The 13506-nt window shown below is 41.3% G+C and overlaps 2 protein-coding genes across 2 annotated transcripts; both read right to left on the bottom strand.

Annotated features, from left to right (window-relative positions):
- Positions 1–210: 210 nt before the first annotated feature.
- LOC142168012 (uncharacterized) lies at positions 211–4179 on the bottom strand. Its single transcript, XM_075228660.1, has 2 exons — positions 3485–4179; positions 211–397 (listed from the first exon to the last, which is right to left on the bottom strand). The coding sequence occupies exons 1-2, from the start codon at positions 4177–4179 to the stop codon at positions 211–213; spliced, it is 882 nt and encodes a 293-aa protein (XP_075084761.1).
- A 6613-nt stretch (positions 4180–10792) lies between these two features.
- Positions 10793–12442, bottom strand: LOC142168011 (uncharacterized). Its single transcript, XM_075228659.1, has one exon. It carries the CDS (start codon positions 12440–12442, stop codon positions 10793–10795), a length of 1650 nt encoding a protein of 549 aa, XP_075084760.1.
- Positions 12443–13506: the final 1064 nt, after the last annotated feature.

Below are 13506 nucleotides of genomic sequence, written 5' to 3'. Positions count from 1 at the left end.
ATATGCTTAGATGGAGAATCGAGCGAAGTTCCGTTGAGGTTCCGGTCCGCGGTCCCTACTATTACAGGAAAATGAATAGAAAATTACATACTCTTGAAATCTAAGAGTTATAAAATTCCTATCTAAAAGTCGTCTGGAGTCTAGTCTTGATTCTTGAGTTGCTTATCCCATTGACTTTAGACTGAAACTTGATGCTCTCGATGCAACAGACTATGAAATATTCTCACAAGCTTGTTTCTTGATCTGATGATGAGAAGATGGATCTTGAGACCCTATGTCTTCGCATGCATTATGTCGAAGTTGGTTGCGGCTGGTGTTGAGATCAAAGGTTCCACTTTCTTTTGGCAAGAGTTGGAATCTTATTTTTGCACATCCAATCCGTGCTTTGCAGAAAAACCTGCAAGCCATCAGAAACAGACAAAACGAACAAAATTTTCTGCCCCAGTTTGCACTAGGAAATTTTTGTGAGTTATTGAAAATACATTAAACTATCTTTGCTATTGCAGAACAAAGAATTGAAAAAGATGTTTTTTTTTTTTATAATAGGGGATGTCATACCCTATGTTAATAAGATGGAAGGCAACCAGGGGATGTAGTACCCTGTGTTGACAATGAGATGAGGCTCGTGGTGTCTAGGATGCTACTAGGGAATGCAACCAGGGAATATCGTACCCTATGTTTGCAATAAGAAATACAACCAGGGGGTGTAGTACCCTGTGTTTGGCAATAAGATGAGGCTCGTGGCTCTCTGAGATGCTACTAGGGAATGTTGTACCCTATGTTGGCACTAAAATGCAACCAGGGGATGTAGTACCCTGTGTTTGTGATAATATAAGGCTCGTGGTACTCTGGGATGCTACTAGGGAATGCCGTACCCTATGTTGGCAATAAAATGAGGCTTGTGGCACTCTAAGATGCTACTAGGGAATGTCGTACCCTATGTTGGCAGAAAGTAATGCAGCCAGGGGATGTAGTACCCTGTGTTGGTAATAAGGTGAGGCTTGTGGCACTCTGGGATGCTACTAGGGAATGTCGTACCCTATGTTGGCAAAACGATGAGGCATGTGGCTCTTTGAGATGCTACTAGGGAATGTCGTACCCTATGTTAGCAATAAGAAATGCAACCAGGGGATGTAGTACCCTGAGGTGAAGATAGGGTATTGATTCCCTATAATGAAACTAAAAATAACATGATTACATGTATATTAGAAGGAAATCAAGTATTTGAGAACTTCACTTGGTGGTGTTTGTCTTTTCACGAACTGTTTCCTAAAATTGTTATGTTTCTGTTCTGAACAAAGAAAGATTTATTAGTTTTAAAATGGTGGTCAATTTCTGGCCTTGATTTCTTGGGCGACTTGACCTTGCGTCTATTACACTTGTTAGAAAAACTGACTCCGTCGATGATTGTACAAGTTGCCGGGAGATTCTGTCTTTTCTTTCTGGAGATCTTCTTTCTCAACATCAAAACCTAACCATTTTGCGCCTATCACCATTTGTGTTCATGGTGCAAACAACCTTGCTTCCCAAAAATCTTTTAACTGAGTAACTTTTGTTGACCCTTGGAACATTGTTTAGTCCTTCCAGCCTTTTTCTCGTCAAGGAAAATCGCAGATGGCTTTATGCCTTTTCCTATACGGTTTATGCCCAGCAATCTTTGCTTTATATAACGGGGAAACTGTAACCAATTTTGCGGCCTTTTCTTTGCTTTGCTTTGACAAGATTATACTGAAAGGGACTCAAAAAAAGTAATGCGAAAGAAAACAAGAAGGTGACCTAATAGATATTACAACTTAATCAAGAAGTGTCCCTTTCAGAGGAAAGAAAAAATAAGAAAGGACTTATCTAGAGGAAATATGCTGACTTCAATGAACATGACATGCACTTTGGACTGGATGCCCGATCCGTTTGAACCGTCTAATTCTCGAAATCTGTTGTAAACTTAACTTTGAAACTGAGTTCTTTGTCTTGACCATGCTTGTGTCGGGATGTACGAAGCCTTAAATCGATCAATGATGCCCTTTGTGGGTTTTCACCAATTGACCTCTCTCATCTATCTTTCTCTCAACTCACCATTGCCTTATAGTGCCCGTGAGGGTTTTCACCAATAAGACTCTCTCATTTATTTTTCTCTCTTTACAATGACTGAGGCATCACCCGTAGTATACTGACTTAGCATTCTCGAAAGTTGATCAGAAGGTCTTAGCAGGGAAAGGTAAAAAGAAATATTCAACTGAATTACAACTTTTGGACCCATTTTGATGGAACAACCATCGAAAATAAAATAAAACCATGCCCCAGTTTATTTGAATACTGGGGACATGTGGATTTTTGTTTTGGTGTGACCGAACCCCAGAGTGAGGCTGCCTACGTATCCTTTCGGAATCAGGTCGAACGTAGTTCAATGAACATGAACTTGTTTTGATGGTGTTTTTTTTTTTTAAGTACATTGGTTCCAAAAGAGGGGAAAACAAAGAAATATAAACAAGGCTTCAAAGGGATAACTAGGGTTGACCAGTGTTTGGGTAGCGAGAATGATAGCCTTTCGTCATCCCAACCTGAGAATGCTAAATATAAGAATGCCCCAACAGAGCCATGTCAGACATAGTATCTCTTGACCGCATCTGCGTTGACGGATATATCAGTCACCTTTCCTTCTATATCTACCAAATGTAGAGCTCCTTTTGACAATACTTTCTTGACGAGGTAAGGACCTTGCCAATTCGGTGCGAACTTTCCTTTTGCTTCTTCCTGGTGCGGAAAGATACGTTTCAAAACAAGTTGTCCTACCTCGAATTTTCTTGGGCGCACTTTCTTATTGTAAGCGTGTGCCATTCTTTGTTGGTATAACTGACCAAAACAAACTGCCGCCAAACGCTTTTCATCAATCAAATTCAACTGTTCCAATCGGGACTTCACCCATTCAGTGTCCTCAATCCCTGCTTCAACAATGATTCGGAGAGAGGGAATCTCAATTTCAGCAGGTATGACTGCTTCAGTTCCATAAACCAATAAGTAGGGCATTGCGCCAACTGATGTACGGACAGTTGTCCGGTATCCCAAAAGAGCAAAAGGCAGTTTCTCGTGCCATTGTCTAGACCCTTGGATCATCTTCCTAAGAATCTTCTTGATGTTCTTATTTGCAGCTTCAACAGCTCCATTAGCTTTGGGATGGTAAGGAGTAGAATTGCGATGCTCAATTTTAAATTTTTCACATACCTCCTACATCAGATGACTATTCAAATTAGCAGCATTATCTGTAATAATGGTTTTTGGAATACCGAAACGACAGATAATGTTGGAGTGAACAAAGTCTACTACTGCTTTCTTGGTAACTGCTTTCAATGTAATAGCTTCCACCCATTTGGTGAAGTAATCAATTGCAACCAAGATGAATCTGTGCCCATTTGAAGCTTTTGGCTCGATTGGGCCAATGACGTCCATTCCCCAAGCAACAAAAGGCCAAGGAGCCGACATAGGATACAACTCTGAAGGAGGCGAGTGAATCAAATCACTGTGAATCTGACACTGGTGGCACTTGCGAACAAAACGAAAGCAATCTCGTTCCATAGTAAGCCAATAATATCCTGCCCGAAGGATTTTCTTTGCTAGAACATATCCATTCATGTGCGGGCCACAAACTCCCGAATGCACCTCATTCATAATTATTTCAGCTTCTTTGGCATCCACACATCTCAACAAATTCAAATCCGGAGTTCTTTTGTATAGGATTTCCCCACTCAAAAAGAAACCATTAGAGAGTCGCCTAACAGTTCTCTTTTGATCCCTATTAGCATGTTCCGGATATTCTCTTGTTTTCAGAAACTGTTTAATATCACGATACCATGGTTCACCATCTGGTTCTGCTTCAATTGTATTGCAATAACCATGTTGATCCCGAATTTGAATTTCTAATGGGTCAATGTGAGTATTGCCCGGATATGGAAGCATTGAGGCCAGGGTTGCCAAGGCATCAGCTAATTCATTGTGAAACCTGGGAATGTACCTGAATTCGATGGACTTGAACCTTTTGCTAAGATCCTCCACACATTGTCTATATGGAATGAGCTTGATGTCTCGAGTCTCCCAATCACCTTGAGCCTGCCGAATAAGCAAATCTGAATCTCCCATCACCAACAGTTCATGCACATTTAGATTTATTGCCATGTTCAGACCCATGATGCAAGCTTCATATTCTGCTGTGTTGTTTGTACAGAAAAAACGAAGTCGCGCCATAGCAGGGTAATGTTGCCCAGTAGGTGATACCAGAATTGTCCCAATCCCTACGCCTTTGATGTTGACAGCCCCATCAAAGTATAGTTTCCAAATTTGACTATCATCTTGGACTACTTCTTCAATTAAATTAACCTCTTCATCTGGGAAATATGTGTTCAAAGACTCATACTCATCATCAACCGGGTTTTCTGCCAGATGATCAGCCAAAGCTTGTGCCTTCATGGCAGTGCGAGTGACATAAACAATATCAAACTCTGTGAGCAAGATTTGCCATTTTGCTAATTTGCCAGTTGGCATCGGCTTCTGAAAGATGTACTTCAGGGGATCCATTCGGGATATGAGGTAAGTTGTATAGGCCAAAAGATAATGCCTAAGCTTCTGGGCGACCCAGGTTAAAGCGCAACATGTTCTTTCCAAAAGAGTGTATTTGGCCTCATAAGTGGTGAACTGTTTGCTCAAATAATATATTGCTTGTTCTCTTTTGCCTGTGACATCATGTTGACCCAGAACACAACCAAAGGAACCATCCATTACTGACAGATATAAAAACAGAGGCCTACCAGGTTCCAGCGGGACCAAAACAGGGGGATTTGACAAATATTCCTTGATCTTATCAAAAGCTTCTTGGCACTCATCTGTCCACTTGATAGCGGCGTTCTTTTTCAACAACTTAAAAATAGGCTCACATGTGGTTGTAAGCTGCGCGATGAACCTGCTGATATAATTCAACCTCCCGAGTAAACTCATGACTTCTGTTTTGTTCTTCGGGGGAGGCAGCTCTCGAATGGTCTTTATCTTGGAGGGATCTAACTCAATGCCTCTTCGACTAACTACAAAACCCAAAAGCTTCCCAGAAGGAACTCCAAATGCACATTTGGCTGGATTGAGTTTGAGATTGTACCTTCGTAGCCTTTCAAAGACCTTTTTCAAGTCTTGTACATGGTCAGCTTTTGTTCTCGACTTAATGATCACATCATCAACATATACTTCAATCTTTTTGTGCATCATGTCATGGAACATGGTAGTCATGGCTCTCATGTAAGTTGCCCCTGCATTCTTCAAACCGAATGGCATGACCCTATAACAATAAGTTCCCCATGGAGTTGTGAAGGCGGTCTTTTTTGCATCTTCTTCATCCATCAGAATTTGGTGATATCCGGCATAACAATCCACAAAAGATTGGATCTCATGTTTAGCACAATTATCAACAAGGATATGAATGTTGGGTAAGGGAAAGTTGTCCTTTGGACTTGCTTTGTTTAAATCCCTATAGTCAACACAAACTCTGATTTTTCCATCCTTCTTTGGCACTGGCACAATAGTTGCTAACCATGTAGTGTATCGGATGACCCTGATCACATTTGCACTTAGTTGCTTCGTGATTTCTTCTTTAATCTTATCACTCATGTCTGTCTTAAACTTCCTTTGTTTTTGCTGGATTGGTGGAAAATTAGGATACGTGGGAAGCTTATGGACCACTAAATTGGCACTCAAACTCGGCATGTCATCATACGACCAAGCAAATACATCTCTGTACTCAAACAAAACTTGAATTATGGCATCTCTCATCTTTTGTTCAGTATGAATGCTTATTTTTATTTCTCTAGTTTCTTCAGGACTTCCCAGGTTAATTGCCTCAGTTTCATTTAAGTTAGGCTTAGGCTTATTCTCAAATTGATCCAATTCCCTTTTTATTTCTCTAAAAGCCTCATCTTCGTCATATTCAACTTCTTGATTCATTATTTCGAGATTAAATAGCTTTTTAAGATCTGGGCATGAATTCCGCGTGCATGTCATGTATTTAAAGCCAGCATTATCGAAACTGAAAATGATAAGAAATTAACAAAAATTAGGAAAATAAAAAGATAGAATTTTACTACGAAAATGGAACTTCATTTCATTGAATTTGAAAGGATAGAAGGGTTAACATCACAGCAAAGCAATTAAACTAAAATATCTGGATTACAACCCTTAAAATAATCCAAATACAGAAAAAACAACAAAACAAGCTACCCAGACTCCTTCCTGATGGGAAGAGGAGTTGCTTCCCAGTTGCTGAGTGAAGTATCTGGACCAATCAGTTGAACACTTGCACGGCTAGGGCCCTCCCCAACTTGAACCATATTGATCTCATAGAACATCTCCTTGAGACCCTGGCAAACTCCGTCAATGTCATCCTTAGTAGAAGGATTTTGGACTTCTTCAAATTGTGGCTTGACAAAAGAGTAGGCAATGTAAGGGATTGGTTTGGGCAGATTCCAACCATTATTTTTGCGGGCCTTGGCTCTGTCTGTGTCAGCTGATGTTGGTTTAAAGCCCAAGCCAAAGGTATTTTTCTTCGAAAATAGAGCAATGGGGTTCATAATTCCTTGTAGAGAGGATCCCAATCCTTTTCCTGGTTCATAGCCGTTCCTCAACATCAGCGAAGCTACCATCATAGATGTGGCTGAAAGACGAGGATGCAGAATTGGTTTTCCTTCTTCCACTTGGTCCACCTCAATCACCTCAAATGCTTGATATATGATAGATTCACATCCTTCCTTGGCCTCGATATATGGAATGGATGGGTCTTTATAGACGGATGAGTCGTCCTCCCCATGAACAATAATTTCTTGCCCGTCACACTCGAATTTGACTATTTGATATAGGGTGGATGGTACAGCTCTGGCCATATGGATCCACGGCCTTCCCAAAAGAAAATTATAAGAAGTTTCCATATCTAACACTTGAAAGACAATGTTAAAATCAACCGGGCCGATTGTCATGGTGAGTTCGATTTCCCCAATAGTGTCTCTTTTTGAACCATCAAAAGCTCTGATGCTGACATTACTGGTTCGAATTCTGTTAGTGTCGATGTTCAGCTGTTGTAGAGTAGAAAGAGGACACACATCTACACTTGAGCCTCCGTCAATCATGACTCCTTTTACGTAGTGCCCTTCACATTTGACCATAAGATGCAAAGCTCTATTGTGGCCAGCCCCTTCCTCAGGCAAATCATCATCGCTGAAAGTAATTCTATTTACTTCAAAGAATCTTTCAGCCATTTTTTCTAGCTGATTCACCGTTGTCTTTTCTGAGACATATGCCTCGTTCAAAGTTTTGATCAACACACGACGATGCTCTTCTGAATGCAAAAGCAGAGATAACAAAGATATCTGAGCAGGAGTTTTTCTTAGTTGGTCAATGATTGAGTAGTCTGGCAATTTCATCTTCTTAATGAATTCCTCCGTTTCTTTTTCTACAACGGGTTCTTTCACTGGCAAATGACCTTCCCCTGGCTTGCTTAGCTTTTCTCAATTCCTCTGGTGAATAACACCTTCCAGAGCGGGTCAAGCCCCCTATTTCACCTGTTTCTTCAACTATCTCTTTTCCTTTGTATGTCATGACAGTCTTGTTATAATTCCAGGGAATAGCTTTTGTGTTTGTCACTATGAGTTGGGCAACAGGTCGGATCACGACTGGCTCTGTTATATTCCTCAAACCATTATTCGGAATGATCTTTTGAATGCCCCCGGAGATGTAAAGTTTTGGCCCACCCAATTGAACCTCAACCTTTTTTGTGCTTCCAGGAACATAGAGAATCGTTTTTTTAGAACATGCCAAGTTCAAACTAGAATTCGCACCTTTCACCATCAATGGTGCCAATTGCAGCGGGCTCATTATCACTTTTGGTTCTGACCCTATGGTTCTAACAACCATCTCTGTCTTGCCAGACTGCTTATAATCCCGATCATCACAAATCATCCCAATAAAATGTGTATTATCATGAGTTGGGAGCGAATTGTTTGTGATATTAGGAGTATCCTCATTGTTTGTTACCACAATTGCCTTTGTTTCAATCAAATTTTCAATGGCTTTCTTTAATGTCCAACAGTTTTCAGTACTATGTCCTTGGGTGTTAGAGTGATACTCACATCTTGCATTTGAGTCAAAACCTTTTGAATTTGGATTCACATAGCGCGGCATAATAGGTTCAATCAACTTCAACTGCATCAACTTTCGAAATAGGCTTGTATACGATTCTCCAATTGGGGTGAACTCTTTCTTTGGCTCCTGTTCTCTCACATATTCTTGTCGGGGACGAGGATTATATGGTGCCTGAAAATTCGGCCGGAGTTGACGGGAGCCTTGTGGAATCGGTGCCCGCCATTGTTGGTGATTGGGAGGCCTAGCATAAGCCTGAGCATTAAACACTGTGTATTGTTGCAGGGGAACTGAGTATCGGGGACCTTGAGGCGGATAATAATGTTGAAGATAATTGGATAGTCCTTGTTGGAATTGTACGTAAGAAGGAGTTATTCCTCTTTGAACTCCTCCAAACCCAGATGCCATCATGGATCCTTCCTCCTTCTTTTTTCGATTTTCGAAATTGCCTGACCCGCTTTGAATTGCTTGTGTGGTTGCCTTAAGGGCTGCCTGACTCACAATTTTGCCTGACTTCATGCCATTCTCAACTATTTCACCAATCTTAATCGCCTCAGCAAAAGGTTTACCGATGGCGGCCAACATGTAATGGAGGTAATCAGGATCCTGAGCTTGGAGAAAATAGTCAATCATTTCTGCCTCTTTCATTGGTGGTTTGACCCTAGTAGCCTGCTCTCTCCACTTGATTGCATATTCTCTGAAGCTTTCTGTTGGTTTCTTCTTTATGTTGACGAGAGAGGAGCAGTCTGGCACTATATCAATATTGTACTGAAACTGTTGGACAAAATCTTGAGCCATGTCATTCCAAACGTGCCAGTGAGAGATGTCTTGATCTATGAACAACTCTGAAGCAATTCCTGTCAAACTTTCCCCAAAATAAGCCATGAGCAATTCTTCTTTGCCTCCCGCTCCCCTTAGTTGGTTACAATACCTCTTCAAATGGGCAACGGGATCACCATGCCCATCATACTTGTCAAACTTGGGGGTCTTGAAGCCGGGTGGCAAATGAACATGGGGAAACATGCATAGATCATTAAACAAAACACTCTTGTGGCCCCCCAAACCCTGTATGTTTCTCATGGTTTGTTCCAAGCTCTTCATTTTTCTGGTCATTTCCTCTTGTTCTATATTCTTTTCGGGTTTTTCGATCTCAATTGGGAACACGTTATGAGGAGTGTGCTTGTATGAATCTGGAACCTTTAAAGTCAGTTCTGGAGAGTAATGTTGGGCATCATGAGCATCCAGATGTGGATCATTATTGGACTTTTGAGCAAGAGCCGGTTGAGGGACAGTGAAAGTATGGACAATGGGTATAGTAGGTGGGTCATTTCTGAGGGGCGCGATTAGAGGACGTGGAATGGAGATACTGGGGATAGTGGGAAGGTTAAAGCTCGGACTGAATCCAGGTTGGTACAATGGGTTACTTGTTATGGAGATAGGCACTTGAGTGGTAACTGACATATTATGAAGATTATCCGAAGGCCCTATGGGTAGTGAGGGCGGTGCTTGTCCATTCACCCAGGCTTGGTACATCTCTGTCAATTGTTGCTTCAACACTCTTACTTCTTCAACCAGTCCTGAACCTTGTTCAACCAATTGTTCATGGACATCATCATTATCTGACTCATTCTCACTGTTGTTTGCCATTTTACTTTTTCCTTTTGATCTCGTGTTGTAAGGGTGAGTTGCCAGTTTAAACCACAAATCAACCACCTCTGTTTTACTTTATCTTTTAAAATGACAAACAACAAACGTGTTAGAGTTAGGCATTTTGCAGATATTAATCACACATTATATGTCATGCACCTAATGCCATTTTCATTTCTAAAATGATCTTGGAAGGCTTTATGCTTCATCCCGGCTTATTGATTTATTGGTTTATTTTCATCTTGATTTTTTTTTTTAGATTAATTATGGTTATGATCGCATCCAATGAGGATTGCCTACGTATCATGACGCCGCATGAATTAGACCATTACGTAGTTCAGGGGAAAACAATAATAGTTTTTTTTTTTTAACAAAACGAAATAATACAATAACAAAAAGGACATTATATTGAAAATGACTTACCAGACTCTGACAAGACTAAAAGACAGCGATTTTAAAGATTCAACAATGACTCAAACTAAAACATAACTACTACATAAAAAGTTCTAACAACTACGACTATAATTCAACTCCACAATCTTCTGGCTTTCAAACACTGGAACATCTGCTCATGGTGGGGCTTGCCCTGGTTGACCCCCTAATGTACGGTACATCTTTTCTAACTCTGCTGCAAGATGACGGGCAAAAGTAGGTGCATGCTCCAAAAACTTCTCATAATCCATCCCTTGGCAGTTCACATAACTTTGAGCGGTATAAACAGCCAAATTATGAACTTGCTCTTTGAAGTACTGGAAATTCTGGTCTCGATCTTGTAACTGCTGCTGGCGAGTGGTGGCTATCTCCCTTATGTGGCCCTCACGATCTAAGGCTGACTCCAACTGAGCCCGAAGTCTAGCCTGCTCGAGTCTCGCCTGAGCCATCTCCCTATCAAATCTGCATGCTGGTATTCTCTATTGTACCTTCTCATTTCATCCAACTGTGCATGGAGCTGAGCTTCTGCACGTACCCAATGGGCCTTCTCTCTCTAGAATTGAGCCCTCTCTTCTTCAAATTTTGTTACTTGGCGATCCTTACTTGATTCGGCCTTCTCATTTAGCTGTACGATCTTTTCCTTGGCTTTGTCCAACGTCTTTTCAGTCTTTGCCAAGAGGGAATCGTAATCTTGCACCTTTTCCATCAGATTGGTAATGGTTCTCTGGTCTTTCCAACTTCTCACTGGCACTTTAGAGGCTTTCTTCATCTGTTGAAGTTGAGCACGAAGGGCTTCATTTTTGTGGATCAGACTCTTCTTTTCCCCTTCGGCTTTTTGTTCTTGCAAGTCTTTCTCAAAATTGAGGTTTCTCAGCCTTTCTTCTAAGGCATGAATAGTTGTTTTGTATCCCTTTTCCTGTTCACCCCAGGCCAACCGTTCTTGGATTTTATCATCAAAGGCTTGAACATGCGGTCTTTTTGTGGGCCTTTTGGGCTCTGGCACATCATCCACGCGAGACCTCTTCCCAAACCATATAGCATAACCCGGATCTACCTCACCTCTCGCAGGATCTGGCACCTGATTATCATCTTTCAAGTAGCGACAAACATTCCAAATTTGCTGGATTAAAGCTTCGGGGAGTGGGGCTTCGGGGTGTAGCTCAATAACTTGCACACTCAAATCTTCATCTTTAGGTACTACTTGGTACCTTCCTAGATGTCTTAGAACTCTATGTGGCGCATACGGCTGGACACTTCTCAAACCCAACAACAACAAATGACTTTTTAGGGCAGACATGTGTATCACATCTCTTAGAGGGAGCCATCCCAAAGTCCACTCAATTTGACTTGCATTTAAAGATCTTAGGTGGGATATCCAGGCTTCCATCCCTTCTGGAGAGTTGTAATCTTTTACTCTTTCTTCGTAACTATCAATGAAATTGTCCTTGCTCGGACCATAGCTCATGAACTTGGGGTGATGTCGGAGATGCTCAATCAACCACATTTGTAACAAAATATTGCACCCTTCGAAGAATTTTGCCCCAGACTTGCACAAAGTTAACGCCCGATAAATGTCTGATAGAATGATCGGGGCAAGAGTGTGATGTTCTTTGGTAGTGAGGACCTGTACAACCCTGGCTATGCGGGTATCAATTGTCCGCTCCTTGTTTAGGAAGACCATAATTCCCAGAAACGCCATTATAAAGGCGAAGCGACGATGAATATGCCATGTGTCTTTGTTCTGCTTGTTGTTAAGGCCCTTTTCATGTATTTCAAACCCATTTGGCTGCCCGAACCTAGAGTACAGGAAGTAGAAAGAACAACACCCTTCGACTACGTTGGTCTTTCTAATTTGCTTACTGATGTTCAGAAGATCGAAGAATCGGTGTACAGAAAGAGCCCTCGGGAATATGAGCTCCTGGTTTCTCAAATCCCTGCCAAACCCGGAATATCCAGCTATCTCTTCTAAAGTGGGAGTTAGCTCAAAATCGGAGAAGCGAAAAACATTGTGAACAGGGTCCCAAAAAGTCACTAGTGCCTCAATCAAATCGTCCCGTGGTTTAATTTTCATAATATCGGTGAGGGCTCCCAGGTGCTTGGTGACCCATTTCTGACCATCTTCTCCTAAATCATACCACCACATCTGAAGCTGAAGTGGAGCCTCGTCTACAACTGTGAACGGTGTGTTCTGGACAGTGCTCATTTTGTACCTGTGGGTGGTTAAGGTTAGGGTTGACACTAGTCTCAAGAGACAAAACCAATGCACTCATTTTGTAAACAATCTTTTGTAAATAACTCAATTTTAAGAAAAATCAACAAAAATGGGGGCTATTTTTGCAATTGTGGCCGAAGAAAGGGTGGCTATTTTTGCAACTATGGCCCCTTCTTACTTTCAAGGATAGCTTTAGGGTCGGGGAAGGGCATTATGGTAAAAGTGATTCCCAATTGACAGAAACGTCCGTTCTTGCGAGAACAGCCCTTCAACAATTTTGAAGATGTTCTAAGGCTATTCTAACAGGAACGATTTGGGATTAACCGAAGCTGGGTCTGCTTATTTGTTTTTTGATTAAAAAAAACACTAGACACATTTATTTTCTTTTTTTAATTATTTTATAAAAATGAGGCCGAACCCTATGAAGGTTGCCTACGTATCTCACATCCGGTGAGAATCAGACCCGCGTAGTTCGTAAATATTTCAGGAATAGGATGACACTTTTTTTTTTGGGTAAATACTGAGATTTTCGAAAATCGGGTAAATTTTCTCCCTCATATTTTCTTCTTTCTGGTTTTCCCTCAATATGTTTATATTTTTATTTTAAAAACCGGTCAACATGCACAAACCAAATCAAACATAATGCACAAGTAGCACATAAGATGCATCAGGATGGTCTTGTAATTTCGGGTACACCTGTCCTAGACGGACCCAACCCCTGTGTTGAGTCCCCAAAGTCAAATGCACATGATGCAAATAAACGTTCCTACTAGGGATCCGGCATGAGGCTATGTTATTCTAGGTTTAAATCCTAAGGGGAGTGTTTTAGACCTGGTTTACCCAAGCGGACAGCTCGAGCCGAGGTGGGGGTAATGTACCGGGAGCACGAAAGTCTACCCGGCCTAGTTACTGACCCAGCCTCGTTCTAATTGGTAAGACTTCTAACAGAAAAGTGGGCCACGCGCACGTGTGCATCATAAACTCAGAAGACTCAGAAGGGAGGTGTAAGAAGATAATTTAATACAGTTCAAATAATATCAAAGCGGTAAATAAGC

Source organism: Nicotiana tabacum, chromosome 13 (genome assembly GCF_000715075.1).
Source record: "Nicotiana tabacum cultivar K326 chromosome 13, ASM71507v2, whole genome shotgun sequence".
Taxonomy (NCBI): Eukaryota; Viridiplantae; Streptophyta; class Magnoliopsida; order Solanales; family Solanaceae; genus Nicotiana; species Nicotiana tabacum.
Note: the sequence above shows the minus strand (reverse complement) of the source record. Positions and strands in the feature narration are given on the sequence as shown.

Coding starts and splice junctions, on each gene's coding strand:
- LOC142168012 (XM_075228660.1), bottom strand. CDS start 4,179: ATGGGTCTGAACATGGCAATAAATCTAAATGTGCATGAACTGTTGGTG. Junction 398..3,484: donor CACTCGCCTCCTTCAGAGTT/GTATCCTATGTC, acceptor GATGGCTTGCAG/GTTTTTCTGCAAAGCACGGA.
- LOC142168011 (XM_075228659.1), bottom strand. CDS start 12,442: ATGAGCACTGTCCAGAACACACCGTTCACAGTTGTAGACGAGGCTCCA.